The following is a 20,991-nucleotide window of genomic DNA, read 5'->3' as shown; positions in this document are numbered from 1 at the left end:
CTTCGAGACGGTCTCGGTCTGGATTTTGTTAGTTTACCACCTACTCTGTTCTTGGTCACTAAATCCCCTCCAGGACCTACAGGTCAGTCCTCTTTACAGGGAGACGCATTATCCCCTATAGAGAAAGGGTTTTGGATCCTGTACCTCCACAAGAACAGGGTTTAGGGTTTTACCCTACTCTTTTTCTTGTGGGAAAGCCAAATGGAACATTCAGGGAAATTATTAATCTTAAACCTCTGAATCGTTATTTGATTTATAATCTATTTAAAATGGAGACAATAAAATCCAGTGTTAAACTTTTGTTTAAGGATTGTTTTATGTAGTCTTTAGATTTAAAAGATGCATACCTTCATGTTCCAATTCACATAGATTATCCAAAATATTTAACGAGTGCAGCTGTTGTAAATTCTCAACTCCTTCATTTACAGTTTTTTTCCCTGCCCTTTGGTATAGCCATTGCTCCTAGAGTTTTTACAAAGGTGGTTTCAAAAATTGCAACTCATATTCGGGAGGGAGAAGGGATTTTATTCCCTATCTAGACAATTTTCCGCTGGTAGCAGAATCAGAAGTTAAAGTAGAAATTTTTTTTTTGTCCCGTACTATTGATATCCTCCATAAGTTGGGCTGGCTAATTAATTGGAACAATCCTTCCTTATCCCTTCTCAAAGTTTTTTTTGGGGCATTTTGTTAGACTCGTCAGTACAAAAATCTTTTTTCCCTCTAGCTAAGCAGCGATGCCTCCAGGGCTGCTCAATACTATCCTGCGACATAGTTGTCTCTGAGGAACCTTCACCCTCTGTTGAGCCAGCATTGGACATGGCCACACAGGTTCAGGAAAGGTAAGCACTAAAGCAGTGGTCTCCAACCTGCAGACCTCCAGATGTTGCCAAACTACAACTCCCAGCATGCTGGGAATTGTAGTTTTGCAGCATCTGGAGGTCTGCAGGTTGAAGACCACTACACTAAAGTAAAGAAGAAAAAAAACTACCCAAGTTGAAAATAAAATCCATTTCAAATTGTTGGCTATAAACCCCACAAAAGAAAATTACTCATGTTGCTTGCTGATATACTGCAGGAGGGACTCCGAAATGGCTGCTCTACAGGGTAAAATACGCGTCCTCTGTGGTGGTAAGTTCTGTGTAAAAGGCGCTGTGAACCGCTGATTTCAACATGTGAGCCAAACTAACAACTACTAACAACTTGCACCAAATGATAAATTTGGTGCATGTCCACGAAAACCAAAGTGAAAAAAAAAAAAAAGGGTAAAAAGAAACTGTCAACAGGCAAAATTGATAAATACCCCCCTATGTCTCTAGCAGATCCCTGGGTTCTCCTGGAAATCCAGGACCTTCTCAGCCAAGGCCCGGTCCTTCACTCAGATGTCCGTAACCTTCATCTGACGGCTTGGCTCTTGAAAGAATAAATCTTGAAGACCAAAGGTCTGTCAGACGCTGTTTTATCCACTTTACAATACAGTAGAAAACCAGTGACTACAAAGATTTTAGAATTTGGAATTTTTTATGTCATTTTCAGACTCTACCAATTTTGATTTGGACAGGCCACATTATGCCTTTATTCTTGATTTTTTACAAAAGGGACTTGAGAAAGGATTAAGGGCTGCCACCTTCAAAGTACAAGTAGCTGCTTGAGGGTTGTTATATGTCCAGAAGATCGCTAATCATCCCTGGGTGGTGAGATTTTAAGTCTGTGTGGTTGGGTTCCCATTACATTTTCCCCCATACGGGAGCGCATACGGCAGGGGAGAGCTAAAAAGTTGCGCTGCCGTATGTAATTCATTTCAATGAGCCGACCGCAGTGAAAATTTGGTCCTTTAATTTTTGCCCCGTATGCGCTGTCCCCCCCGCACCTAAAACCGTGGTCGACCACAGATTTAGGTCCGGTTGTAAAAGCGGTCAAAGTTACTTGACCGTGAGGTGTTTTGGATTTTGAAACTTGACACTAGGGCTCCCAGGGGTTTGAACAAAAGGCAAGACACCATGTTATATTATTAGATTGGTATACAATGTAGTATATTTCTTGTTAGTTCGTTTTATCTTTCGAACTTCCTTGATGTCCTGCCTTTGTCCCTACCCCCGTACCAAACCTACCTATATAGGGTTGTTATTACTTAATATATAATTTAGTTATTTCATATTCCCCTTCCCGTACAGTATACTATACAATGTGGTCTAGTCTTCCTGTCCCATTGGTTGACATTTCCCATAGGTCTACATCTACCACTATATTTGCTTTCTTTATATATATGTTCTTATTTTTTACATATATCATATTTAATTACTTGTGGTGCTATAGACTTTGGGTGTGTGACCCTTTTTCCTTCCTCCCTTTTTGTTTTTTCTATAGAACCTAGATATCTTCCCATGGATCGTCCCACACCCACCTATACAAATAGCCAGTGTTTATATCACATCTATATTAATTTATTTCTATTTTTTGTTATTTCTGTGGCTATTGCTTTCGGATGTGGGATACATCCAGGGGATTGGATCTTAATTTATTTATTTATTTTTTAGTACATTTGTACCAAGTCCTTCTTTCTTTTTCTAATACATCAATATTATTTACCATACCTGAAGTGACTTGTGTTTGATATCTCAAAAATGATTATGGTACTGGTTCTATACTGTGTTTTACACTGACAAATCTAAGCACACCTAGGATGTGACTGACAGTTTATATTATCATGTGGTTTTAAACTATTGATTTATTATGTTTTTTATATATGTTGGCAAAGTCCCCATCCCTGGTATTTTTGATCATGTACATTATTAATTTTTGTTTATGTAATTTCACTGCTAATCTCATATGTGAGCTATGTACATTCTGTTTAGTGTTCTTTTCCTCCCTCCCCTATTTTTGTCTAGTGTGAACACAGACGTCAGTCTGGCCCTTGTGTGTGGGTGTGCGCCGCCCAGTCCCACTCAGGTGTTTTCACCTGGTGAGGTGGGCGGTGCCGCCTACTATAAGAGCCGAACTGATTTGAGTATACCATTGTATGACTAAGGCGACCAAGGTTGCTGAAACGCGTCACTTTACTCCATGATCCGTGTTGCTGTTTGCTGTGTGTATCTTCAATAAATTTACATCTTGCATCGTGCTTTGTGCTGGACATTCCTCCACTTCTCTAAAAGCGCATACAGTGCAAAAATGAGCCGACCGGACCGAACGTTTCACTGCGGTCGGCTCATTGAAATGAATTACATACGGGAGCGCAACTTTTTAGCTCTCCCCTGCCGTATGCGCTCGAAAAAGTAATGGGAACTCAGCCTTACCAGATTGCAGCTATTTAGTCCACCAGCTGTTTCTTCTTGGGTTCTTACTTTGGTGCTTAACTCTCTCTGCAGAATTCCCTTTGAGCCTTTGTCTTCTATACCACTGAAGATTTTGGTGCAAAGAACTGCTTTTCTTATAGCTATCATGTCTGCCAGGAGAGTAGGGGAGCTAGCGGCCTTATCCACTGGAGAACCCTATATTAAAATCTTAGATGATAGGCTTATTTTAAGGCCTGATCCTGTTTTTTTTTTTTTGTTTTGTTTTTACTTAAGGTTGTTTCAGATTTCCATTTATCTCAAGAAGTTGTCTTTCCGTCCTTCTGTGCGAATCCATCTTCAGAAGGTGAAATTTTGTTCCATGTGCTTGATGTCCGCAGATGTGTTATTGAGTATTTAGAAAGGACCAAAAAATTTAGGAAATCATATAAATTGTTCAGTTTGCAGGTCCCAATAGGGGAAATAGTGTCAGAGCAGATACTATTGGTATATGGGTTAGGCAAGACATTGTTGCAGCTTGTTCTTCTGCAGGTCTGTCTCCTCCAGCCAACCTGAGAGCCCACTCTACTAGAGCAGTCGCATCATGGGCAGAGAAAAGAGGTGCTTCTGTTGCTCAAATCTGTAGGGTGGCTACTCGGTCGTCCCCACATACTTTTTTTTCCAGCACTATAGGCTCAAGGCTGACGATCTATCCTCCTTAGCATTTGGACGCAAAGTTCTTCAGGCGGTGGTCCCTCCCTAATACTTCTCTGGTGTTCTTTCTGCTGGTGCTGTTGTGACGGGGTGGAAAGCCGGCAATTACTCACTGGTAATTCTATTTCCTCATAGTCACAACAGCACCATGTACTATTCCCACCCTTTTTCTTGTTCTTCTCACATGTGGTGTGTTCACTGTGGTGTTGGAAAAAAATAAATAAATTGTATATACATTTGTTATGTGCAGTGTTTTCTAACTTTATGTAGGATGCTTCTTAAGTCTCTGTAATTCACTGAGGCAGAGAGGGAGGTGCACCCTTTTTTATTCTCTAGGATTCCTGTTCCTGGAGGAGGAGTCCATCTCTCTGGTGGTGCTGTTGTAACTACGAGGAAATAGAATTACCGGTAAGTAATTACCGGCTTTTTTATTTAGGTGTGCAGACGGTTTTGTCACGTGCAATGAACTCATGATGTCTAGTGCTGACTCTCTTCCTACTCCTGATTGTATACACAAGAGTGATGACATTCTGCTTCCTTCACACTCACCCTCGTTTCACTGCAAGGACTTATATAAAATCACATATATATTCAGATTGATTAGACAACCCCTTTAAAATCATGGGGTGGCACTGTACTTAGTGTAAATAATAAAGCTTATAAGGACAGACCATCAAATTGAAAGCTTACCTGTCATAGTACAAAAAACAAGAAGAAAAAAAAAGAAAAGAAAAGTGATATCTTAATCAGCACCTAACACTGGTCATGTACATATAATTTTTATGTTTCTAGGACCTATATATCCCTAACAAATAGCATGTATATGTTGCTCACTTGATTTTTGTTCTTCCTTATCGAAGGGACTTGTCCATCTCTCCCCCTCACTGTGTTGACTCATCTGCTCTGAGTCTGGGGGCAGCTTGGCAATCTGCAAATCACTGCACAGTAGTTTTTAATGCATACATTTTCTATCTGTTCCTAGTAAATCTGGATGCTAATCAACATAGCTGTCACTATGTGTGTTATTCAGTTTTCACAGACTCCTGAACGTTAGATCAGCTTCTTCGTCATTCAGGAGTAAGAGAAAGCTTTGGCTGTTTGTTCAACAGATAGCAACAGATAGAGCTGCAGTGTTTGTAAAGCACTGCGTTAGAGCAGTCTTGCATTTAGCTGTTGCAAGACTACAACTCCCAGCATGCCCACACATCCTTTGTCTGTAGTTTTGCAAGATCTGGAGACACACAGCTGGAGAATACAAAGCTCTAGAACAGAGTTTTACAAAGATTGTACCCCCAGCTGTTGCAAAACTACAACTCCCATGATGGGAGTTCTAGTTTAGGAACAGCTAAAGGCTGTAGTGGTGCAATGGTGATCTCCAATACTTTATATCAACACACTTTACAGCCGGTATCCAGTATGCTGCAAAATACAGAGTAGTCTGTCTGCATAAAGACAGATGACCCCTAGTGGCAGCTATTTTCCTTTCAGATTTTTTAGTAAAATTGACATTTTATTTAATTAATGTATATTTAAAAAAGTCATCTTATCAGTAGTACTAGAAACTATAAAAAGTTCTTCATAATAACAGTGCCTCTTTAAAGTGGTTCTCTGGTCAGAACATATTGATGGCCTATCCTCAAGGTAGGTTATCAATATCAGATCAGTGGGATACCATCATTTAACATGTCTGCAAATTAGAGGTTAGCCTAAACCATGGCATAAGCATACACACAGTGAACACAGCCAGAATCAAAAGGACTCCATTCAGTGTTGAGGTGATGCTGGTTACAGCAGCTAAGCTCCCAATTAAGCGAACTAGACCTATGCTGCAGTAACCAGCATGGCTTCTACAGAGAGAGTGAAGAAATCTCCACATCTTAGGCAAAAAGCTGATAGGTGAGGGTGCCAAAGCAGCAATGGCTATCACAGAAAATAAAATGTAATACTAAAGGGGAAATAGATATATCAGACAAAAACTGTCTGATTTGGCCATAGAAACCAATCACAGTTTAGCTTTCATTTCTCAAATTGCTCTGCTAAAATGAAACCTGTGATTCTGTGGGCAAATAGATAAATCAAGGCTTATGTAATTAAACTAAACATAGTAAACACGAGCTCTGAATAAAAACAAGGCTATCCACCAAAAACGTCAACTTTTGTTCAATTGTTTTAACAATTGTAACTTGATTCACTGCTTTGTATACCTTAATAAAGTCATTTCATAAGAGATTATATAGTGGTGTGCATTCCATTTTCAGTGGTAGCTGCTTTTGGATAGAGCCCTGAATAAAAACAAGTCTACCCACCCAAAACAATTTTTTCTCTAGTTTTACTGTCTAAACAAAAAAAATGGCTGATTTGCAATGTTTTATATTGATAATAGGATTTAGCGTACCTGGCAATGACTGCTGAGGTCCAGCTGTTTCCAGAACTGAAAGTCTAAGCAGAGGTCCTGCCAATATTTACAGACCAGAGATACACAAAGGCAACGCTCATTGAATGATAGGTGAGAAAAAATCTGTAAGAAAAAGAAGAATTTCTGAGACATCCTGTATTTATTCATTTAGCTACATTTTACAGATTTTAGTACAGGGCTCCAGTCTAAACAATAAAAAATAAAAATCACCTAGAAGCAATTGGCTCCTAAACTAACAAATTTAGGAGCCATATAAAATTTAGTCTTCAAATTTAAAAGGGGTACTACCGTGGAAATTTTTTTTTTAAATCAACTGGTACCAGAAAGTTAAACAAATTTGTTAATGACTTCTATCTAAAAATCTTAATCCTTCCAGCACATTTTAGGGGCTATATACTACAGAGGAAATGCTTATCTTTTTAGATTTCTCTGATGTCATGACCACAGTGCTCTCTGCTGACCTCTGCTGTCTAATTTAGGTACTGTCTGGATCAGCATATGTTTGCTATGAGGATTTTCTCCTGTTCTTAAAATGGGCAGCAGAGAGCACTGTGGTCATGACATCAGAGAAATCTAAAAAGATAAGCATTTCCTATGTAGTATACAGCCCCTAAAATGTACTGGAAGGATTAAGATTTTTAAATAGAAGAAACTTAAAAATCTGTTTAACTTTCTGGCACCAGTTGATTTAAAAAAACAATTTTATAAAAAATAAAAAGTTTTCCAAGGTAGTACCCCTTTAAACAGCTTTATAACTAATGTAATCACAAAAAAAGAAATTTAAAGATGATACTATGTACAATGGCCAGCATCTTTTCCCCAACTTTTGACTTATTTTTTTCTGCTTTTTAAAGCTGACAATCAACTTCAACGTGTAAAGAAAACCTGTTAGGAGATCTTATAGTTTCCTTTTAAAAAAAAGGTACTCTGTGGTATATTTACATGCAAACAGTCCCCTCCCCCAATAAATAACATGCTTTTCCAGCCCCTCCCCCCACACAGTATAACAACATGCATTGGATGCTTCCCCACCTTCCCAGGCGTAAATTATATGCAACGCTAGCCCTTCCCCCGCATATCAAAGAACATTCATTGCCTACCCCTTTCCTAACAGTATACTAAATGCAGATCTGTTCAGCTGACCACTGCCGCTTCGTATCCAATATAGTGTAGAGGCACTCTCTTGTTGTGGATGATAAGGGCCGGACACAGCCACATGCTATCCCCCACTTCACTCTTCGCTCCTCTCTTACAGGCAGCATTAGAAGAGCGTATTCTAGCAGACGTTGTTCATGCTGGGCACACCTACTAGAATAGCTGTCTCTCACAACGCATGTAAGAAAGGGTTGACCGATCAAACAGGGAACGTCACTTCGAAAGAAAATATATTTTTTTATTTGGCTGTACAGCATGGCAGCAGGGGTAGTTAAATTAATGGAGGGGGCGTGGCGTGACGTCACGTCCCCAGTCCTGGAAACCCGGAGGTTTCCGAAACTGGAGACGCAGCTCCTGCATAGAAGGCGGGTGCTGCAGGGAGATCGCCGGGGGTCCCAGGGGATAAAATGCAGGGGATAAAATGTTTTTGCCCGGAATACCCCTTTAAAAAGTGTCCCTACCATTATTTTTTTTTATTTTTTTAAATGTGGACATTTTGGAGAGATGTGTTAAAGGTTTTGATCGGTCTGGGTCTAAGTGTCGAGACCCCTACTGATTAGATAATGAGCAAGAGAATAGAGTGGGGTTATGTGCTTTACTCTCCGGCTCGCTGTGATTTCTGTAAAGCTTCGCCAGATGGCCCCATTATAAGCATAAGGAGCCGTCTGATGAAGCTGGCGTCTGACATGGCAAAATGTGTTTTTAAATGACAAGGACACTTTAACAACTCAGAGAATCTACGTAAGAGTCGAGCAAATGCACTTTCAGGAGGCTGTTTCCATGAAGAAGCCCCGTATTTTTTGCCAATATTAGGAGCATTGTCCATCAATACAAAGGAGTCAGAGTTTCAGTTTTAAAGTGTACCTGTCATTAACAAAAACTATTCATATAATATAGAGAATACCATTATACGAATATTTGTAATATACATTGGTTAAGAAATGTGTATACTTTTGGGCGAAAAAAAGCTGTTCCTGCAGCTATTGCCTGTGTGTCTCTGTGAGGAGAACAAATACAGGAAGTTAGGGCAGGACAAGCAGGGCTCTATGCAGGCTGATCAGTCAGCCTGCTGTGTGAGCCGGGGGCGTGTGATTGAGCCTTAGTGCACAGAGCCCTGCTTGTCAATTCACAATTCCTGTATTTGGTCTCCTCACAGACACACACCGGCAATCGCTGCAGGGACAAAAATATACACACTTTTTAACCAATGTATATTACAAATATATATATATATATATATAATGATATTTTCTACATTATATATAACGTTTTTGTTAATAAAAGGTACACTTTAAAGGAGTACTCCGGTGCACACTTTTTTCATGTTATCCCGTCCGGGCTGCAAAATAAAAGAAAACGCACTCTCTCTTACCTGCCAACGAGCCCCCGGAGCTCCGGTACAGGTGTTCGGTCCCCGGGCTGTATTCTTCTTACTTCCTGTTAGCCCGGCACGTCACACAGAGCTTCAGCCTATCACCGGCCGAGGCGGGATATCGCTGCGGCCTGTGATAGGCTGAAGCTCCGTGTGACGTGCCGGGCTAACAGGAAGTAAGAAGAATACAGCCCGGGGACCGAACACCTGTACCGGAGCTCCGGGGGCCCGTTGGCAGGTAAGAGAAAGTGCGTTTTATTTGCAGCCCGGACGGGATAAAATGAAAAAAGTGTGCACCGGAGTACTCCTTTAAGAAGGTTTTGTCCTTACAGCATGCAATACCATTGCTTGCACTTGCTCCCACATGGGATTCCCTTTGTAGTTGTCGAACCGAGTGAACATGCAGGCACAAATAAATGACATGTGCATTTTTTTTTCACTGTGAACATGGCCTTGCTTTGTAAATGCATATAATTACTCAGTACTTACCATATTGATCCCTTCTTGCAATACCTATGGAGCTTACCTGCAGTGTACAGAAGTGTGACACTTGAGACCCTCACTATATTAGGGTATGTTCACACTGAAGAATCTCAGCTCGCTGAATTTAGCGAGTGGAGATTCCGTCTGGGGGCAGCCGACGAAAATACTTTGGCGGTAGGACTGCGGGGCACTACGCTGTCACCAATGACGGCTATGCAGTGCTCGCAAACTTCCACGCAAACAATGAACATGTTCTTTATTTGCACGGAACAGTTTCATCGGCGGAATTGTCTGCCACCGAAATTCCGCAGTGTGAACGGATCTAACAGAAGACCCTTTCACACTGATGGTAACATTCACTGTGCTGAATTCCACTCGCGCACTTGTTTATTCATTCATTAAGTGATTTCTATTTTACATCATCATTGTTTATACTAATAATGAATATACACTTGGACACAGGCTACCGTTATGCCCTAGCAGCACTTGTTATGCCTTAGCAGCAGGTTCACTAACAAGATGGGCCAAGGGTCCCTTCTAGGTCCCCAGGGCTGACTACAGAGCATTTCCCAAGTCTCCTTTCATGTCACCAGGACACCCTGTGAATCCATATGAGTGGAGACTGCTCTTTTATCATGCTGTAGTCACGGACTGCAGCCATTAAATGTATTCCAGCTTTATAAATCTTATCAATTATCCAAAGGATAGGTAATAAGATATGTGATCGCAGGAGTCCCACCGCTGAGGGCACCACATTCTGTGCCGGGCGCTGCCTCAGAAATGGAAATGTGACATCACGACCACGCTCCCTATTGATGTCATACCACACCCCCTCCATTCATGTTGATGGGAGACATGAATGGAGGGGCATGACGTGATGTCACTAGTGGGCGTGACTGACGTCACGTCCCCGTCTCAGAGGCAGCGCCAGACACAGAATGCTGGGGGCTGCACAGAGATCGCAGGACCCTTACAACTGCACCCACCTCCATTGCACACAGGGGAAAAAGTTGTATTTTAGCAACAGAGACTAACTAAAATGGGAGCACGGATCTAAGTAATACCTGGTTTTGACCAGGTTCACCCACACTATAGCTCTGTATATGAGGTTTAGTGTGAGCGAACCAACTGTCAGATTCCTTTTAAAAGGAGTTGTCCAGCCACAGGGGGGGGGGGAGAAAAAATAAATAAATTGACCTTCCCCAATCCATCACAACTGCTGTTCTGTTCCCTTTGACATGCCAACCCCACAGGAACTGACCTGCCTTGGTAAGTGACTAGCGTAGTGGGCACATTAAAAGGAAGCTATGATGAGTGGCAGTAATCAGGAGCTGTTGGACAGCCGAAGATTGGAGCACTCTAACAGTTTTACATTTTTTATTTATTTATTTATTTTTTTGGGACTAAGCATCTACGACAGCTGCAATGGTTGCTAGTTCCATGAACTAGTTAGGATTTACTCATTTAAACCATAAGGGTCCGTTCAAACAGGCGGATTACCTGCAGAATTTCTGCAGCACATTTGCTGCGGAAAATTCGCAGCAGATTTTACTACCATTGACTTAAATGGGTTCGAAGGAAAAAACTACAATTCTGCCTCGATTGTGAATTTTCTGCTGACCCATTGAAGTCAATGGTAGCAAAATCCGCTGCGGAAATTCCGCAGGTAATCCGCCCGTGTAAACGTACCCTTAGAAAGATTTATCAGGCTCTCTTATTACAGCTCAACTTTGAACTATGATTGGCTGCTATGGGCAATAAAGAGAATCTTACTATAAGACAGCACGATATTCTCAATATTTTTGAGCTTCCAACTGGGTTCACACAGTTTTTAACAATTACTCAGATCACCAATTGGTGACCCCCAAAAAAAAAAAAATAATAATAATAATCCCTAATTTCCCCATTTACCCCCCAAAAAGTCAAAATCTTTATTAATTCAACACAGAATTGTTAAAACTCTGTGCTATCGCATCCTACAGTGTAATTTGCACCTGGCCTTGATCTCACAATATGACATTTATGGTACCTATACTACACAGGGATGTATTGTCTAGGATAGATGCACGTGTATTAAAACATTAATACTCGGCCCCCCTCAACATGTTTCACCATGTAAGTAGCTTCGTCAAGAGGCAAACTGGCATTGAGTACAAGGATGCCAAGCTGGGGTTTTTAAAACCTCCTATGATGACATCAAGGGGGGGGGGGGGGGTGCGTCTATGAATCAAAAATTCATTGTAACTAAACAGCCTCTATTAATTTATGCGTGATGAGCAGGTTACTTATCCAATGGTTTCTCATCTGTGTCAGCCAATAGGATTTCTTCTACAGGGAGTCTGCATGCATTGGATACAAGACTGATGACATGCTGCGCAAACACAGGCTATTTCCCGGTGTCAGAGCGCTGCCTGTCCTCCCGGCCATTTGTGTGCATGTGCCGATTGTGTCTAACTGGGTGGAAATTAATTGGCGAGCTCTTAGAAGCTTGTAACCAAAGCTTGGTAACATCCCTATGGGTTACATCCCTATGTGTTACCAAATGTAATAGAAACCTTCTATGGTTACAAGCATCTAAGAGCTCATCAGAGCTCTGCACATGGAGGGGTGTTCCCCTGGTGATGCTGGGTGCCCCTGATCTCCTGCACATGGACAGGTGTGTTCCTGGGTGCTGTGGTACCCCTGCCCTCCTGGACATGACTGCTGTCCTGCAGGGGCACACCGGGGCTGCTTGCAGGGGGTGCCGGGCTGCTGGCTGTCCCCGCTGTCCTTCCACTTACACACCATGTCTGTGCAGGTGCGCAGGTGAGCCCCGGGCGCAGGACAGTACAGGACTGCTTTGGCCAGTTGTTGAGCAGCAGAAGGTGGGCACAGTCCTAATAAGGTTTCTATTATACTTGGTAACATCCCTATTTGTTACCAAGTATAACAGAAACCTTCTTTGGTTACAAGCATCTAAGAGCTCGCCAATTTCCGCGCAGTTAGACAAGATCGGCACATGCACACAAATGGCGGAAGGATGGGCAGCACTCTGACAACGGGAAATAGCCTGTGTTTGCGCAGCATGTCATCAGTCTTGTATCCAATGCATGCAGACTCCCTGTAGAAGATATCTTATTGGCTGACACAGATGAGAAACCATTGGATAATACCTGCTCATCACGCATGAATTAATAGAGGCTGTTTGGTTACAAGGAAGTTTGATAGTGTCATTCATAGATGCACCAGGTGTTCTCCCCTTGATGTCATCATAGGTTTTAAAAACCCCAGCTTGGCGTCCTTGTACTCAGTGCCAGTCTGCCTCTTGACAAAGCTACTTACGTGGCAAAACATGTTGAAGTGGGCCGAATATTAATGGTGTTAATACACATATGCATCTATCCTAGACAATAGATACCCATGTTCTGCAGGCACAGGTACCACGAGTGTAATATTGTGAGATCAAAGCCAGGTGGCTAAGTGCAAATACAGATTACAATGTAGGATAAGATAAATAACAGGGTTTTCAGGATTCTGTGTTGAAATAAGTATTTTGGGTATATGGGAAATTAGGAAGCTTTTGGGGTTGCCAATTGGTGATCTATGAGTGATTGTTGAATTTACCCTCAATATACGGATCTTGCCTTTTTTGCAATTCACACATAGTATTTTGTTCAGTACATTGGCCAAAACCAGAAATGGAACCAATAGAGTTAAACCATCATAGAAACAATGGCAACTCTTTTTTTGGACCCATTTGTCTTTTTGTCTAACAATGCTGACCACAATACTACAAGTGAACCGAGTGACAGCTCCTACAGCTCCTGTAAAGCTCATAGATGCCTAAAAGGGATGCTAAGGTGCATGGCTTCCCCATACACCTGAGCAAAATGTGGCTGTCATGTGCTACTTTAGAAATTGTGGGGTACATTGGTATTAGGGTGGGCTCCCACCTCGTAAGTGCTGTCCGTTTAACATATACATTTTATAGGAAAAATCCATTAATGGATGCTAAAAACAGATGCTGCTGTATGTCATACAACTGAAGGTCACGGTCAATAATACACAAAAACGCAAATGGGCACTGGCATCCAGATATCTACATCATGTAGAATTCTTTGTACAACACTGGTTGGAATATGGATGTCAGAGTTCTCTTGGACGCCCCGGCCTCCTCCAATACCACATTTTCAAATCCACCATTGATCAATGCCATTTTGTTTAGTGGGTACATTGCCATTCCCACGCCATATTGGAGCAGAAAAATGATAAAAGCAGCCCTCCTGCCGCCATGTGCCATCTCCTCACCTTCAGCAACAAGGATGGAGGCAGCTGGTTAATATTCAGGGGCTCGTCCTCCATCCTGGGAGTGTCAGGATCAGCATCCCTGACAGTCTGCAGCGACTGGGAAGAGGTGCCAAGGCGAGGAGAAGTAGAGTGGGTCAGGCTGTTGGGCTCTACCCCACAATGCTCCTCTAGTGGGGGCATTCCATCCTTCTCAGTGTATTCCAGTGCTGTCTGTTGTGCCGGCTCCTCTGCACAAAACAGTGCAGGATTAAGGGGTGCTCCAGCATATGAAGGGATGTGGTGCCCTTTATCACCTGTACATGGAGGGGTATTCTCTTGGGACATGTGGTGCCCCTGAGCTCCTGCACATGGAGGTGTGTATTCCTGGGTGCTGTGGTGCCCCTGATCTCCAGCACATGGAGGGGTGTGTTCCTGGGTGCTGTGGTGCCCCTGATCTCCAGCACATGGAGGGGTGTATTCCTGGGTGCTGTGGTGCCCCTGATCTCCAGCACATGGAGGGGTGTGTTCCTGGGTGCTGTGGTGCCCCTGATCTCCAGCACATGGAGGGGTGTGTTCCTGGGTGCTGTGGTGCCCCTGATCTCCTGCACATGGAGGGGTGTGTTTCTGGGTGCTGTGGTGCCCCTGATCTCCTGCACATGGAGGGGTGTGTTTCTGGGTGCTGTGGTGCCCCTGATCTCCAGCACATGGAGGGGTGTATTCCTGGGTGCTGTGGTGCCCCTGATCTCCAGCACATGGAGGGGTGTGTTCCTGGGTGCTGTGGTGCCCCTGATCTCCAGCACATGGAGGGGTGTGTTTCTGGGTGCTGTGGTGCCCCTGATCTCCTGCACATGGAGGGGTGTGTTTCTGGGTGCTGTGGTGCCCCTGATCTCCTGCACATGGAGGGTGGTGTTCCTGGGTGCTGTGGTGCCCCTGATCTCCAGCACATGGAGGGGTGTGTTCCTGGGTGCTGTGGTGCCCCTGATCTCCAGCACATGGAGGGGTGTGTTCCTGGGTGCTGCGGTGCCCCTGCCCTCCTGGAGGTGACTGCTGTCCCTCAGGGGCACACCGGGGCTGCTTGCAGGGGGTGCCGGGCTGCTGGCTGTCCCCGCTGTTCTTCCGCTTACACACCATGTCTGTCTCCAGGGAGGCGGCGGTGCGGGTGAGCCCCGGGCGCAGGACAGTACAGGTCCGCTCCGGCCAGTTGTTGAGCAGCAATAGGTGGGCACAGTCCTGGGCACGTGGGGCAGGGGGCACCGGCTCGCTGACTGCAGGCTCCCGCACTAAGAAGCACAGCATGCAGGGGGCACGGAGCAGGCAGTCCCGGCGCGAATGCTGCAGCTTCTTCTTCCTCCGCTGGGCTCGAGCTGGTGTGGGGCCGCGGCGCTGCTTACAGAAGAGGCTGCCCATAAATGACGAGCAGGCCGAGGAGAAGACTCCGGAGCGACCCGGCTCACACACTCACTGACACACACTTCAATGCTTTCCCCGTTACCGCCGTTCTGACGTCATCACAACACTGGACGTCACTTGGGATAGTAATGTTGCTATTGGCTGGAAGGGGGACGTAACGTTACGTCTGTCCGCAATGTTACGTTCAGTCAATGTTACGTTCTGTCTGTGGCCATATTTGTTATTGGTGCGTGTGCGATCTGTCACTTAGATTTGCCCTCTTTAAACATGGCGGATACGGCTATTTTCGAGAACTACAGCATGTATCTTTGATTAGAAGGACCGTGTCATACAAACACAGCGGCCTCACTGGTAGTAGACTGGCATTACATCTTCTATTTCAGCTATAGTGGACGAGTAGAGCTGCGAGTCACTGATATCGCCAATGTTGCACCTGTATTTATAGCAATTATTAGCTATAATTATGGTGTCATTATTATGTTTACATATATTTATGAACCCCTCAAGGACAATCCTCCTTCCCCCCATAACTTTTTTATTAATCCATCCACATTAGGGCTAGTTTTGCGTTGTACTTTGTAATGATACATTTAATTTTACTTTAAAATATATTTTGTGGAGATGAATTAGAGGGGAAAAAAACTCAATTTAGCAAATAATGGGGGGGGGGTTCTTTTTTATACGGGGCACTTTACTGTAAAACTGACGTTCTCTTTAATCTTTGGGTCATTACGGAAAAAACTGATATCCGTGTTTAATGGGAAACTGACAGATGGATCAACCCTACTAACCTGAATATACAGGTGGTTAGTGTGGGTGATCCTGAGTAGAACAATGTATTCCTAAGGCTAAGTTTCCACTTGGGTTTTTTCTGGCAGTTTTTGGATATCTGCCGCTGCAGTTTTTGAGCCAACGTCAGAAGTGGATCCATAAGGGAGGAGAAGTGTAAGTCCTTCCTTTATATGTCCTATTCATTTTGAATACATTTCTGGCTTTGGCTCAAAAACTGCAGTGGCAGATCTCCAAAAAATGCCAGAAAAAAACAAACAAGTGCAAACCTAGCCTTACCACAGTCTGTTCAGCCGCTCCAGACATGTAGCCTAATCTTGCAATATGCAAATGTGAACTGCACTGAAGACAGGTTTGAAGACTATGTACACATCTGATCTCATGTGAGACTGAATGGATTGGGGTAAGGAATACATAATTTACTCGGGATCATCCAAACTAACCACCTGTATATTCAGGTTAGTGGGGTTGATCCAATTGTCAGTTTACCTTTAAATACTTTTCTATTACTGTATTGCTTTTACAAAAAGTCTAACTTTTTTGACAAAATCAGTATACTTAAAATTTCCCTATTCTGACACCTTAACCCCTTAAGGACTCAGGGTTTTTCCGTTTTTGCACTTTCGTTTTTTCCTCCTTACCTTTAAAAAATCATAACCCTTTCAATTTTCCACCTAAAAATCCATATTATGGCTTATTTTTTGCGTCGCCAATTCTACTTTGCAGTGACATTAGTAATTTTACCCAAAAATGCACGGCGAAACGGAAAAAAAAATCATTGTGCGACAAAATCGAAAAAAAACGCCATTTTGTAACTTTTGGGGGCTTCCGTTTCTACGCAGTGCATATTTCGGTAAAAATTACACCTTATCATTATTCTGTAGGTCCATACGGTTAAAATGATACCCTACTTATATAGGTTTGATTTTGTCGCACTTCTGGAAAAAATCATAACTACATGCAGGAAAATTTATATGTTTAAAAATGTCATCTTCTGACCCCTATAACTTTTTTATTTTTCCACGTACGGGGCGGTATGAGGACTCATTTTTTGCGCCGTGATCTGAAGTTTTTATTGGTATGATTTTTGTTTTGATATGACTTTTTGATCACTTTTTATTCATTTTTTAATGTTATAAAAAGTTACCAAAATACGCTTTTTTGGACTTTGGAATTTTTTTGCGCGTACGCCATTGACCGTACAGCTTAATTAATGATATATTTTTATAGTTCGGACATTTACGCACGCGGCGATACCACATATGTTTATTTTAATTTTTTTTTACACTGTTTTATTTTTCTTATGGGAAAAGGGGGGTGATTCAAACTTTTATTAGGGAAGGGGTTAAATGACCTTTATTAACACTTTTTTTTTACTTTTTTTTTGCAGTGTTATAGGTCCCATAGGGACCTATAACACTGCACACACTGATCTCTCATTCTGATCACAGGCGTGCATTAACACGCCTGTGATCAGCATTATCGGCGCTTGACTGCTCCTGCCTGGATCTCAGGCACGGAGCAGTCATTCGTCGATCGGACACCGAGGAGGCAGGTAAGAGCCCTCCCGGTGTCCGATCAGCTGTTCGGGACGCCGCGATTTCACCGCGGCGGTCCCGAACAGCCCGACTGAGCAGCCGGGATACTTTCAGTTTCACTTTAGAAGCGGCGGTCAGCTTTGACCGCCGCTTCTAAAGGGTTAATACCGCACATCGCCGCGATCGGCGATGTGTGGTATTAGCCGCGGGTCCCGGCCGTTGATTAGCGCCGGGACCCACGCGATATGATGCGGGATCGCGGCGCGATCCCGCTTCATATCGCGGGAGCCGGCGCAGGACGTAAATATACGTCCTGCGTCGTTAAGGGGTTAAAGGGGTAATCCCGTGGAAAACTTTTTTTTTTAAATCAACTGGTGGCAGAAAGTTAAACAGATTCGTAAATCACTCCTATTAAAAAATCTTAATGCTTCCAGTACTTTTTAGGGGCTGTATACTAAAGAGAAATCCAAAAAAGAAATGCATTTCCTCTGATGTCATGATCACAGTGCTTTCTGCTGACCTCTGCTGTCCATTTTATAGCTGCGGCTTAAATGTATGACGCTGTGCGCAAAGCAGCACACGGCAGCACCATATATTTATGACACAATTTTGTAAGGGATTAATGAGGATTAATAGTGACAACGTATTCCAAAGTGTTGTTCAGAGATTGTCATCATTTGTAACAGCACTGATGGGCACTAGACTGTACTACCAGGCTTTACATTTACCAAACATTGGCTTTCAGTACTCAGGTCCAACTATTTTGCCCTTCAATAACTCCTAGGGGTATCTAGGTGCTTAGAGCCATTGTCCTCAGAAGCCCTGCAAGAAACCCATACAAACTTGTATGAAATGTCAGAAGCAAAAACAAATTGCAGTTACCATTAGGTCCTTGGCTGATGAGGGTAGTAGACTGACAGGGAGTGGTAGGTCCACAGGATGGCTCGAACTGATGGAGGCATCTGACACAACAGGACCAGGAAACTCAATAGATAGATTACTACAAAACACCTTCCAAAAGTCAATTGCAAAAAATCTGCATAGACAGGTTGGAGAAGACATACACAGTACGAAGCAACAAATTAAGTAAATTACGATATCATATATTACTACATTACTATATCTAGCACCTGGGGCTACTACCTGAACAGATTCAAGACATCATTCAAAACCAGGCACAGCAAAACCTAGTATGGGTCAAAACTCCAGCAGAAACTAATGCTGCTGCCAGCAACTGTATGGCAATAAAAGGCAGGGGCAGATCACACGGTAGAACTGGTCCAGTCATGCATAACACCATATACACCAATCACTGTCCTAAAGGACAGACAGATGCTTACCAGACCTAATTTATATTTAAATATATTTTATCAATATAATGGTTGCATGTTATACTTCTATACTGGTTCCTGAAGTTACAGTAGCCCCAGGTTACAATATTATCCATATATTGGTTTTTCTTAGACCATTGTATGTGCTGTACATGTACTTCACTTCTATATATATACATATATATATATATATATATATATATATATATATATATGCCAGGATTAGCTGCTCCTTTGGACATCAGGTGAGAATGGCTCTATGTCATTATTACTCTACACATTGGGAGAGATTTATCAAAACCTGTCCAGAGGAAAAGTTAGTGAGTTGCCCATAGCAACCAATCAGATCACTTCTTGAATTTTTGAAAAGGCCTCTAAAAAATGAAAGAAGCGATCTGATTGGTTGCTATGGGCAACTCAGCAACTTTTCCTCTGGACAGGTTTTGATAAATCTCCCCCAGTGTGCACTGTACCCTGAAGAAGTTCCTTTCTTTGTCATAGACAGTGATTTACAGTCTGCAGCACCTCTTTCTGACTGTTCTTTATCAGAATCTGTACTGTTATAAGTTCAGACGTGTGGCTACAGAACCATTTACAGTGGTCACTCAACATACGATGGTAATCCGTTCCAAATGGACCATCGTTTGTTGAAACCATCGTATGTTGAGGGATCCGTGCAATGTAAAGTATAGGAGAGTGGTCTACAACCTGCGGACCTCCAGATGTTGCAAAACTGGAGGTCTGCAGGTTGAAGACCACTGGATTGGAGGTTGTACTCACTTTATTACCAGTAGCGTTGCTAGAGAGTGACGGGGAGAGGGGGTGAACCGCATCGGGTGACACCCTGACTGGCCTGCCTGGCACTAAATAGATGCACTCCAACTATCCCGCAACAACCCATCCACCCTCCTCAGAAATTAAAAATATTAAAAACATACTATGCCGCAGCATGAATATCCGTACTCTGGAGGCTTTTTAGTCTAATTTTGAGCCCGCATTTTGTGACGTTGGTGGGCGGAGTCTTGCATTGCTGCGCTGAGGCCGGAGTTTATGTCAGGAAGGGAGACAGTGCAGCACCAACAGGCACATAAGCAATAGTGAAGCCACAAAAAAAAAAAAACGGCTCGGTATATTACCCACCCCAAAATGTGCATGAAGCTGTATTACTATGGATGTTTCTTTTTTTTTTTATGCAAAATTTTGGTACCACATATGAGTTATTTATGTAGTCTGTAAAAATTGTTACACAATAATTTTGTGCCTTATTCTATTTTAACACAACTTAAATTTTAAAATTCAGTGGGTACGCCAGCATGTACGTGTCATAAAATTAACAAGGTGTGCAGTGTGTAGTTTCATCCTTAAAATTAATAGTTAATAGTTTTATAATAATTTTTTCTATAATTAACATTAACATTAATGTAGAAGCTTTGTTTCATGATGCAGACTTTTCTGCAGACGTATGTACTTTCTTCATAAATAGCGACTATCGCATTTGATAAACACATGACCACTGCAAAGTAAAAAAAAAAATTACTACGTGAGTAGATTTCAGAAATGTGCTTTGGAATGAGCAAAAATCAAAAAGTGCACAAGTACGTGCAACTTTTTTACACACACAAAAAAAAATCTACTACTGAGCTTGATAAATCTCCTTCATAGGGAGTTAACACTCCATGATATAGAATCACGTGGCCCTGCAGAAGCCACAGTACTGTATTCCGTTCTGGTATGTTCAAATTTCACTCAATTGCCCACCTCTACATGTTTCGCTGTCACCAAGGCGTTCTCAAGAGGCAAGAGTGGCAATGATGATTTCAATATGGTGGAGGTAGTAATTATAACCATTCCTGAATGCATCACTTTCCTGCGCCCAAGCTCTAGGGCCATTCACATTTGCCATTACAAAGTTCCACAGTTCCTATCCAATCAGATCCCACATCTATTGATTACTACCTGGGTCATGTATCTGGACTCACCTATCACTGCAGGTATCCTTCCTGCGTCAGTGATTACCATTATAGCAGTGCTCTGCCGAACCCCCTTCACTCTCTTGCGCTGCGCATGTCAGATAATGCACACGGGGAACTTTTACTTTTCCCAGCACATATAGTGTTCACTACGCTTGTGCTAGCACTTAGTATCAGAACCGACAGTGAGCGCTGTATGTGCATGCACTCACCCACGCACTATTTCTGCTTTTCCCAGCGCATATAGGGGGAGATTTATCAAAACCTGTGCACAGGAA

At 42.7% G+C, this 20,991-nt stretch overlaps 1 protein-coding gene across 5 annotated transcripts in view; it reads right to left on the bottom strand.

Moving 5' to 3' along the window:
* Positions 1 to 15,483, bottom strand: part of FBXL17 (F-box and leucine rich repeat protein 17) — a 743,798-nt gene extending 728,315 nt beyond the window's left edge. For 2 of the 5 annotated variants that reach the window (XM_056537501.1, XM_056537502.1), the window contains exons 1-2: positions 13,697 to 15,483; positions 6,379 to 6,501 (exon numbers count right to left, since the gene is read on the bottom strand). In XM_056537501.1, the coding sequence (XP_056393476.1) occupies positions 6,379 to 6,501; positions 13,697 to 15,082 (1,509 nt within the window). In that variant the 5' untranslated portion in view covers positions 15,083 to 15,483. The remainder of the gene's footprint in view (positions 1 to 6,378; positions 6,502 to 13,696) is intronic. The other 3 variants (XM_056537500.1, XM_056537497.1, XM_056537499.1) reach the window with 3 other exon arrangements.
* Between the last annotated feature and the right edge of the window lie 5,508 nt (positions 15,484 to 20,991).

Source organism: Hyla sarda, chromosome 1 (genome assembly GCF_029499605.1).
Source record: "Hyla sarda isolate aHylSar1 chromosome 1, aHylSar1.hap1, whole genome shotgun sequence".
In the NCBI taxonomy this organism is placed as follows: Eukaryota; Metazoa; Chordata; class Amphibia; order Anura; family Hylidae; genus Hyla; species Hyla sarda.
The sequence above is the reverse complement of the archived record's forward strand: the minus strand, read 5'-3'. Positions and strand labels throughout refer to the sequence as shown.